This window comes from Nymphaea colorata, unplaced genomic scaffold (genome assembly GCF_008831285.2).
Source record: "Nymphaea colorata isolate Beijing-Zhang1983 unplaced genomic scaffold, ASM883128v2 scaffold0638, whole genome shotgun sequence".
Taxonomy (NCBI): Eukaryota; Viridiplantae; Streptophyta; class Magnoliopsida; order Nymphaeales; family Nymphaeaceae; genus Nymphaea; species Nymphaea colorata.
Window position 1 is genome coordinate 19,549 of NW_022205144.1, and position 11,889 is coordinate 31,437.

Consider the following 11,889-nt stretch of genomic DNA (forward strand, 5'->3'; position numbering starts at 1 on the left):
TTCTTCTTATGTTCTCGTATGGCTACAGATCAGGCTGAGCCGGGGCCAAGCCGATCCAAATCGTCAGCTTAATTCGTTGAGTCGGCTAGGGATTGTCTAAATCTAGACTGTTAATTTAGCATCAATTTTAACTATTAAACAACATCATTAAGACATGAACTAAGTCTTTTTGTTAAAAATAAATGAATCTAGTACTCATGTATGTTGCTTATCAGTTATTATTTTGTAATACTGTTCATAAATTTTAGTTTTTTAATCATATTGACTTAATGTTTACTTAGATATCTTCAACTTCCTCACAGAACTGTTTTTGCTATAATCTCAAACGCTCTGCGTACCACACATACTGCGGCAAGGATCGGTATCAGTAATGGCTTCGTTTTTATGCCATCCACAAGATCAAAGGTATACAAAAAATATATATATCACCATGAAATCATATTTTTAATTACCATAAAACAAAAATCTAGTAGTGATCACTTCGATTTACATTAAGTTAAATTCAAGATTAACCATGAGAAAGTTATCAATGGCAGAACTGGTTTATCAAAACACTCGGTAATTAAGATCCACGGGATGACCGTTTAGTTTGTCTGTGTGAAGCCAACAATCGTGAGCTTTTTGCCGGTAAACACATGAACGCAACCCCTGCAAGCTAGAATCGACTTGAACATATAAAAGGCGGATTCATTTCGATTTGTTAGAAGGATTGGAAAAATCTAAACTGACTCATTTTCAATCCTTGTTAGATCTAATTATCTGTGCATCAAATGGACGTGTTGAAACCATTTGCAGGTGAGAGGGAGTTTAAATTTCCACTGCTGTGTTTGCAGCAAACGTAAATGAATCTTCATGTTCAAATCCATGGATCCCGGCCAGAGCCGAGTCTTTCTTTAATTTTCCAGCTTCTATATATAATTAATATCTAAGATCCACCATGAACAAACTAGTATTTATAATAGATTTCCAGGCAAAAATTGTATTACTTGAAAAACCTGCATCTTACACATAGAATAAGGTTTAAAATGTTCATACATCAGATGAATCAATGTTTCGTATCAGAAAAAACGTAGGTCATGAGCCCAATGAAAATGGGTATAACCTAAATACATTGGTGAGTACATCAATCGGTCGGCAACTGGAACCTACAGAGTGGACAAGAGTGGGCTCGTTCGAGCCAACCAACGATGCATTTCTCATGGAACTCGTGGTCGCAGGGCATGGCGGCCAAGCTCCCTTCCTTGCCGAACTCGTCCTGGCAGATGACGCAGACCTTCTTTGCTAGCGGATCATCGCCATTACCATCCATGGCCGCTCTCTTTCTCTTCAACGAATGCACCGACGACTTGGATGCTGGAACCGTCCTGGTGGGCTCGGACGCTTCCAGACCCTCACCGGCGTCCTGGCCGGGCAAAACCTGGGAGAGCTGCAGAATGAAGGTGAGCTGGATGGGCTCACCGTCTGGAATATGCCGTGCACGGATGCGAACCGCTTCTTGGATGCTGCCGCACAGTTCCGACGCATGGCTCTGCATGTGTGCGGCAGTTGCAGCCGGCCTGCCGGCGCACAGTCGCCGTCCGATGTGATCCCAAATGGAATCTACCGTGTCAAAGCAGCAATAGCACATGGTGGTACGATGAGTCTCTGCCCCTAAGAGCACAAACATCCTTATTCCGTCATGCTCTGCACGTCTCTGCTCGTCATACAGCTCCACCACCAGCGTCAGCTCCACTTTCCTCATTTCTGCCATCCTTCTCCTTCTTCTTCTTCTTCTTCTTCTTCAAGATGAGGTTAGAAAAGAAGCGGTAAACAAGATGAGGTTAGAAAAGAAGCGGTGCTTATTTACCCATTAATGAACGAACAGATACATATATATAGCAAGCGGCACAGAGCAGAAGTCTAGAGGCATATTGTTCGAGTTTATCTCCATTCTTGATGAACCCATTTTGTGATTGGTACAAGAACTGAATAGAATTTGAATTTGAATCCACCGACACCAATTCAGATCTGAGTCTTGAGTAGTTGATGACGGTTGCCTCCGATAAGTATCTGATTATAGTGCAATATGTAACGGTATGTATATCTTAACCGTCAGGAAGTTTTAAAACTTGTCTTCTAAGTTTCTAGCCAGTCGATTGAGTGAATATTAAGAAGATCCATACCCCTCTACGGTTAACGTTAATTAATTTAATTTATATGAAGTAAATTAATATTGGGGACACACACATGCGTGTGTGTCCAATAGTTATTTATAAATTAAATTAAGAAACATGATAAATCATCAAGGTGAAGTGCCCAATTTAATAGGTACTATTTTACATATATATATATATATATATATATATATGCCTTAATTTAATTCCATTAAAGATAATTTTGAGTAGAAATAGTCCCCATTAAATCGGGCACTTCACCTTGATGATTTATCACGCTTCTTAATTTAATTTATTCGAAGTAAATTAAATATAAAGGTGGCTATGTGTACCGGGTTCATATTTATCAAGGTGCACTGTGCATAGTCTTCACAAACTCCTATAGGTCGATGGCTCAGTCTTAAGGATACTTATCATGCATATGAGCTCGTCTACAAGTGCACATACCAATGCATATAACTACGGGCTTCTTTTTCAGTGAGACAAATCACTTATATACGAACGATCGAGATCACTGCAAGAATACACTTGAATACCTAGATTGCTTTGTTTGATTATATTGACGTGAAGAATACGTACACTTGGTTAGATAGAAAATCCGAACTGATTTCATTTTCGAACCTTGTTTTGCTCATCATCTGCCCATCTGATTGAAGACGTGTTCAAGCCAATAAATCATTGCTGCTGTAAAGGAAGCCATATGAAAATCCATCGTCAAGTTCTAATTCAAATCCATTGAAGTATCCAAACGACAGTTTTGTTAAGAGGCTTTAGTTATACAATTTCAAATTTTTAATGAGCACTAATATGTAAACAAAGAAATTACTATGAATTAATAATATCAATATGAAAATAAGCATCTTTGTATTCAACTATCTAAATAGAGAAGCTAAGACTCTCCAAAGTGGATTGAATTGGATCCTGCTTAGACCGTGAATTTATCTCTCTCTTTCTAAATCAAGCGGATTGAGGCTGGGAACTATAGCTTCCTTAAATAGTTGTCATATTGGGCATTGCCCACCAAGAGAAATACATATCTCTAATTACTTTATGTTTATGCCAATATGATATCTTTACAATCCTACGCTTTAAAGCTTATCTAACAACTATATATATATATATATATATATATATATATATATATATATATATATATATATATATATATATATATAGAGAGAGAGAGAGAGAGAGAGAGAGAGAGAGAGCTCACATTAAATAGTGGCACCATTTTTAATTTTGTAATTTTCTCATATTTGCTACTTTAATAATAACTTAATTACCATGTTGCTCCAAGGGCTATACCATAGCTTGTGGCGAAAGTCTCTTTGTTAGTTTGATTCTTGTGGGTGCTACTCATCTAACCTGTAAACAGTGATAGTGTAATGAGGGAGAGCTTTCATGGTGGCTCCCAATCATCCAAACTTAATTACTTTTCTAAAAAGGTTTCTTTCTATGTCTTCATATATTTTATTCATCCACAAGGTATGCGTTAGAAATATCTCTCCTCCATGTTAGAGCTTAAGTACCAAATTTGGAATACACTGATGTGGTTCCTCCACTATTAGATGTTGATAATGACCTTTGCAATATATATATATATATTGAAATTGATGTGGTTCCTCCACTATTAGATGTTGATTATGACCTTTGATATATATATATATATATATTGAAATTGACTCGGAATTTCATCCCGAGTCAGATTGCCATCAAACTGGGCCATTTAGGTACTGACCCAAAAGCACCGAGTCCTAAAGGACTTAGAGGATTTGATTCTGGATTGGGCGGATCAGTTTAATTGTTTTGAGTCGTTTCATATCGTCCAAATCTAGACTGTTTAATTCTGCACCAATTATAACTCTTGCTCAATATTCCTAATTAAGACATGAATTAAGTTTTTTTTTTTTTAAAATGAATCTAGTGTATGTTGTTTATTAGTTATTACTTCGTAATTGTGTTCATTAACCATAAATATTTTCTTGATGCTTATTCCTATTTTACAGATATTTTCAGCTTCTTCATCAATTTGTACTAAAAATTATTACTATATAATATGTTTCATTTTCTATATATCATCCACAACAAATACACCCGAGCAGAGCCATAAATTTCTAGCTAAGTTGCACAAGTAATAAATTTAAAATTTTTAAGTGATACTGGAACTATTCCTCTTTAGCCCCCTCCATTCCTTGAATTCTTAAGAGTGCAGAGTTGTTTCTGCAATGTTAAATTATGGTGAGTGCTCAAACAAATTGGTCTGAAAACATGGTTCAGATCTCTCGGTCATGATCTTTTAGCTGTATAAAGCATAGGGAAAGGGAGAGGCTTTAGCCTTCACTTGGGCATGCAGTAGAACCTCCTCCTTTCACCCAAAGCACAAGGCGCAAAACTGCTCCTCTACTACTGTTTGCTCGGATCAACTGGTTATATGGGCCGCTTCCTCTACTACTACTTGCTCGATTCAGCTTGCTATATGCGTCGGCTGGTGCACAATCTTCTTTTTAATAGAAAAAAAAAAAAAAAAAAGAGAAAAAAAGTTAAAAAACTACTGAAAAGGACGTTTCTTTTAAAATAATTTTCAAAATACCCCAACTGCCACATTTATATACAAGTCCAGCTTGAGCTTGAATTAAAACTAGAGTTATAAACTGGTCGAGTTTCAACATTTAAGCCCGACTTGGCTCGTGTTTTTTTTGTATTTTGAGTTTTCCTGGGCTGTCAATAATTTTTGACAAATTTTATCACTCTTTTAGTGGTGTTCACTTTCATTTAATATATATATATATATATATATATATATATAAAATTGGTTTACTCAGTGAAGCTTGAAATTGCCTCGTAAAGCTCGAGCCGATCTCACTTGTTGTACGTCTAAAAGTTATTCTTATTGTTGTTGTTATAAAAGAAAATACATTACCATAGAATCACATTTTCAATTACCATAAAACAAAAAATCCAGAAGTGATCACTTCGATTAACATTAAGTTAAATCAAGATTAACCATGAGAAAGTTATCAATGGCAGAACTGGTTTATCAGAACACTCAGTAATTAAGATCCACGGGATGACCGTTTAGTTTGTCTCTGTCAAGCCAACAATCGTGAGCTTTATGCCAGTAATCACTTGAACGCAACCCCAGCATCGAAGTCGTCGGTGCAGTCGTTGAAGAGAAAGAGAGCGGCCATGCATGAAAATGGCGATGATTGTTTAGCAAAGAAGGTCTGTGTCATCTGCCAGGACGAGTTCGGCAAGGAAGGGAGCTTGGCCTCCATGCCCTGCCACCACGAGTTCCATGAGAAATGCATCGTTGGTTGGCTCGAACGAGCCCACTCCTGTCCACTCTGTAGGTTCCAGTTGCCCACCGATTGATGTACTCACCATTGTATTTAGGTCATACCCATGTTCATTGGGCTCATGACCAACATTTTTTTCAGATATGAAACATTGATTCGTCTGATGTTTGAAAATTTTAACTTCAGGAACCTTATTCTATGTGTAAAATGCAGGTTTTTTAAGTAATTGAATTCCAAACAATTTTTGCTTGGAAATCCATTGTAAATACTTGTTTGTTCATGGTGGATCTTAGACATTGATTATATATAGAAGCTGGAAAATTAAAGAAAGACTCGGCTCTGACCGGGATCCATGGATTTGAACCTGAAGATTCATTTACATTTGCTGCAAACACAGCAGTGGAAATTTAAACTCCCACTCACCTGGAAATGGTTTCAACATGTTTATTTGATGCGCAGATAATTAAATCTAACAAGGATTCAAAATGAATCAGTTTAGATTTTTCCAATCCATCTAACAAATCGAAATGAATCCGCCTTGTATATATTATAGTCGATTCTAGCAGAAAACTCATGAGTTTGCTGGCAGAGTGTGCTGATAAGCCGCTTCTGCCATTGATAACTTTCTCATGGTTAATATTGAATTTAACTTAATGTAAATCTTTGTATACCTTCGATCTTGTGGATGGTATAAAAACGAAGCCATTACTGATGCCGATCCTTGCAGCAGTATGTGTGGTACGCAGAGCGTTTGAGATTATAGCAAAATCAGTTCTGTGAGGAAGTTGAATATATCTAAGTAAACATTAAGTCTATATGATTAAAAAAACTATAATTTATGAACAGTATTACAAAATAAAAACTGATAAGCAACATACATGAGTACTAGATTCATTTATTTTTAACAAAAAGACTTAGTTCATGTCTTAATGATGTTGTTTAATAGTTAAAATTGATGCTAATTTAAACAGTCTAGATTTAGACAATTCCTAGCCGACTCAACGAATTAAGCTGACGATTTGGATCGGCTTGGCCCCGGCTCAGCCTGATCTGTAGCCATACGAGAACATAAGAAGAAGAAGAACATGATGATGAGATGGAGAACCCAATTGCACGCATTCAGTCAATGTCATTAGCTAAAATTTATGTGGGTCAAGCTCAATTCAATAAAATGATTCCATGTAAATTCTTCAAATGTCAATTTCCATTTAATTAGTAGTGAGCGTACTAAGATGATATATATCCTACAGTTAGAACATACATTTATGTGTTCCAATTCCATAAAAAAATTTTGTGAAAACAAATGAGAAAACTGCAAAATAAAAAATGGTGCGTCCAGTAGATAAGTTTGAAAATAAATGAACAGTTGGGACGGCTGAAGCAATTTCAATCTGATAACTAAAGACAACTATCTCAGATTTAGATCTGCTTACGATTTAGAGAGATATATATATTCACCTACAAGTCTAAGCTGCATCCGAATCCTATCCACGTAAACGGTTGTTGCCATCTGGATTTAGATATATATCTCTATATATTTCCAGCTTCTACACATATATCTATTAAAAAATATTGAATTAATCAAGAATGGAGATAAAGCAAGCGGCATGAGTTTCGAGTTCCAGATTCTACACATATATCTATTAAAAAATATTGAATTAACCGAGAATGGAGATAAATCAAGCGGCATGAGTTTCCAGATCTTCGTGCTTGTTGCTTTATATATCTCTTCATAGATCAATTGCTTAAGCACCGCAGCTCGAGTACTTCCAATCTGCAGAAGATCAGAGAGGGAGAGCGAGAGAGAGAGAGATGTTGAGGACGACAGTTAGCTCGTTAACTCGCAGTCTTGCAAGAGAGATGTGCGACTTGATCCTGCAGCTGGGAAGTGGCCGGGCGGCGTTGAGTCCCGGCGAGGTTCAGATGGTATCATTGACTACCACCGTCACTTATCACTCAGAGGAAGTGCGGGAAGATGTTGACGGCGATTTGGAGGATCCAACCGAAGATATGACCGACGCTCAGGAGGAGATGGATCTTGCCGACGATTTGGATGAGTTGGCCGCCGGCGATGCTCTGTTTGCTTACGAGGCGGTGCCGGCCCCAGCGTCGAAGGCGTCCGTAGATGCCTTGGTGAGGAAGAAGGCGGAGGAGAATGGCCAGAATACGTGCGTGGTTTGCCAGGCTGAAGTTGGTAGAGGAGACTGCCTGGCTAGAATGCCTTGCTCCCATGAATTTCATGAAGGCTGCATCCTGGCATGGCTTCGACAAGCCCATTCTTGCCCTGTCTGTCGCCATGAGTTGCCGACTGATGATTATTGACAGATTTCATGCATTTTTATTGTTGATTAAAGATGTAAATCTACATTTTATCAGATATGTAATATTTCATATGTTGATGAACAATTTTTCATCCTTGTTCTATATTGACAATGCAAATATACGCCAACATTTTATTTTAGTTCAAATTTGCCTGAACTCCATCTATATATTTTTCTCTGCATTTTTTCCTGTTTTGATTCCTGGCCTGACCACACCTCGCTCCCATTTTAGGCAAAAAGTCCCACAACCTTCTCTCTCTCTCTCTCTCTCTCTCTCTCTCTCTCTCTATGCTATATATATATATATATATATATGGGCACACGATCATCTCTCGCATCTTCGACATTGTGTTGGTGACTTCATTCTCTCTTTCACGATCGAAAATATTCCAGTGATTGCATCCGTATCTTTGTTCTTGCTGGGAAATTGGAGAACTAAAGCATTCATATATACGCAGGAATGGGAATAACAGAGACAATCTTATATTAATCCCAATGGATCTTGCAGAATATGCTGAGATGAATCTGTTCCAATATGATCGATGCGTCTATCATGGTTCTTTGATTGAATTTTCTTGGAAGAAGACTCATGGATTTTTCTTTTTCGGTACAGATCAAATGATTTTTCAAAACGAATTAAAGTGTGGATAATTTTCAGTAAAATGATTCCATACAAATTCTTCAAATGTGACAAGTTATGCGTATCTCTCTCTCTCTCTCTCTCTCTCTCTAACTGGTGTTCCCAAGCGGAGGGTTGTAGGGCTTTGAAACCCTCCGCCTCCATGCTAAGGCTGTTCATGAGCGAGTGAGTATGAACCAAATTGAGTCGAGTTCACATGTCTGGAAAGAAACTCAAACTCTGCTTGAGCTGAGCTCGGCTTGAGTTTGATTTCATTAGCTTGAGCTTGACTTGGCTCCGTTTTAAAAAAAAAAATTTTTTTGACCTCCCACGTACTAATCACATGTGTATCCATTGAGCAATCTATTTTGTTTGATCATTTTATGATATGTATTTTATATATTTTCTTTCTCGAACTTAACCGAGTTTATGCGAGCCAAACCCACTTAACGTGGGCTCGACTCGTTTAGGTTATTGAGTTCATTTGTTAACTCAAACTCAACTGGTTTAATAAATGAGTCGAGTTTAAGTTCGATTCGAACTTCACTCGTTGAACAGCCCTACTTTAGGCGAAGGATGTGGAGAGTTTGCAAAGGGTTGAACAGCCCTACTCTAGGCGGAGGATGTGGAGAGTTTGCAAAGGGAAGAGACACCTTACACCGAGGAGGGTTTGCAGGCAGATGGTGTGGAGGGTGAAACCATCTGCTTTTCTCAGCCTAGTGGAGAAAATTGTTCTCTTTATTTTTCTTATTGTAATAAGTTGGTATTTTGCATAAAAAAAAGTACAAAACATATATTAGGCTCACTTCTACGGTTCCACCTGCCTACGCCTCAAACTTTCGTGGCAATGAATCTTTAGTTGATGTCCAGAACTGGATGATGTTCTGGCTCTGTCATGAATGGAAAGAGTAGAGTTGACATGCAGAATCCAAAGTGATTTTTTTAATTATTTTCTTCAATCAGACGACAACTTAATGAGCTTCGAAGGCTACATGATAATTTATTGGCTTCTGGTCTGTTAAATAGCTAAGGTACTGTGGGATGTCCAGAAGGGTATTTTGGAAAGTTGATTTACTTCTATATTTATTTGTTCCATGTAAAAGAGATGAAACAGCTCGAAAAGTCATCCTTTAATGTGTAAACCTTTGAATTTATTCAACAAAGTTCAGCATTCCCAATCTGCCAATAGGCCAAGTATTTAGACTTGAATATTATAGAGAATAAATGTCATAGATGATGCATTTTGTCCATGAAAAAACCAGTTGGCTTCGTAAGCACGACTGGGCGTCGGGCCGGGAAAAACCTGGCCTAGGCCGGGCCCGATAGGCTGGCCCATTTAGGATTAAAAAATAATTTTTTAAAATTTTTTTGTTTTAATAATATATATTTATTGATAACAAATATATTTTATATTTAAAAATTTTATTTTATAATTAAAATTTTATTTTTTATTTTTAAACGGGCCAAGCCTGGCTGGACCTGGGCTATCAGGCCGGGCTGACCAGCCCGATCGGACCCACCCTTAGCCACCATAAATTTTGGTGGCACTTAATACAAACTTTCAAGTTTTGATGGTCTGCACAAGTTTTGAGAATCCACGTATAATAGGAGACCTTGGAAATATCCAGTATTTTCTATAAAAGATAGAGATTCTTCTACACTTTTTATATATATATATACCCTCAACTTTTATTTGACTAATTGGATTCAGGTTGGAGAAGACCTTGTTAAGGTCATCGCAAAGCTCAACAAAGAGAGCAAGTTGTGTGGGCAGCTGGAGCTCACAACAAGCATGATGGGACCTGGTTATATGCGGTTATGAGTTATGACAAAAATATTTCCGTTTACACATAAAAACGAAAACCTGACAAAAATGAAAATCACGAAAAAAGTAATATATATATATATATATATTAAATTACCAAAATGTCTCTCTACTCTTGCTACCTACAATGTAGGTTGGGTGCTCATAACAGCACCCAACTCAATCTAAACAAGCATAGGCCAAAAAAAAAAAAAAAGAAATGAATTGTTGAAAAAAATGTTTTATTTTTAATTGTCTCGGTTTTTTTCTCTTTACAAAAAAATTATTTTTTTTGTGAAATATTTTTATCATTTGACTTACAAAATTTCCTGGTGCGAACAAATAAAATCTCTATAAAACAGAATCGACAATGAATGAAAAGTAGAGTTGATTTCAAATGGGAAAAAAGGAGAGAAACATAGGCATTACATAAACGTGGTCCTCCATTTTGGAGAACAATTGAAAATCAAATGACATGGTCAAACACTTTACGGCATGACCTTTAATTTAGTGAACAAAGAAATACAATATGTTTGTCACTGCCATGAAGCTTAGAGAATAAACATAATGGTAGCTCAAGTTCAACGAATAACCAATACATAATTCATTAGTAGACCATTACTTTTTTCTCCAAGGTTTGATTGTAGCACGCAGTTACCCATGATTATCGCATTATAATTTGTTAAAATAGTAAATTTCTTAACGTTGAGCATCATTTTCACCAGTATCAAGCAACATCAAGTTCCCAGAGTAATACAACAACCAATAAATCTCTTATATGTTACATTCAACAATAAACCTTGCCTAAGATGAATTTTAGTTCGCTATTTGCCTCATTTCCCCCTTTTCTTTAAGTTCAAACGTATAAATAACTATTCATGATAGACAAGTTTAAATTGTTTGGGCAATAGCTTAGAATAGATGTATCCATAACACAATAAAACTACTGAAAAACGTACTTTAATTGACCTACCGTTTGTTCGGTAGAGTTTATGTCGGTTTGATTTTTTGGTTCGGAAGGAGATTAAGCTTGCGCTGGTAGTTCCCTTGTGTGTGTTTGTGTTGGTAGATTATGACTTTTGTGCTTTTTTCACAAATGTAACATTATGATAACTAGCTCTGTTGGCTCCTAAAATCCAATATAGTTACTTAAAATTCATGGGCTTTTTTTATGAATCCTGTATTTTCATGATTGTATAGGCCTTGAAACGTGGACAATCTTAAGATTTCATACGGTGAGAAGAAGAAGAAAATGGTCATCTTCAATCCGAGCTCTGACATAGAGGGGACGGGGGACTTCACATGCATATTGTGAATGCAAGAGCAGTATCTTCGACATTCAACACTACTTATTTTTCTTTCATTTTTCCTTTCTCTTGACATGATAGATATATAAGCATGTGTCTCTAATTGAACAGTAATGGAGCAAACAACAACAGTTATGGACCAGTAAACAATAGAACTAGCTTAGGCACGCGTTGGATGGAATGCTCTAATTTACGCATTTCATTTGTTTATCTGAGGGCTCTGCTTCTTGGGATCATGCTTCTTCTACATTCGATAATGTTTATTTGTTTACAGATGTAGAAGTTTTACTCTTCTTATGTGCTTTTACCTAAAACATGGGCACATTGTTGGATTTTTGGTGTCCTGTTATGAACTTATGATGCTGAACTGATACATTCCATGTTTTGAG

The 11,889-nt window shown here is 36.8% G+C and overlaps 1 protein-coding gene across 1 annotated transcript; it reads left to right on the plus strand.

Moving 5' to 3' along the window:
- Positions 1–7,309: 7,309 nt before the first annotated feature.
- LOC116245315 (uncharacterized) lies at positions 7,310–7,771 on the plus strand. Its single transcript, XM_031616948.1, has one exon. It carries the CDS (start codon positions 7,310–7,312, stop codon positions 7,769–7,771), a length of 462 nt encoding a protein of 153 aa, XP_031472808.1.
- The last annotated feature ends 4,118 nt before the right edge of the window (positions 7,772–11,889 follow it).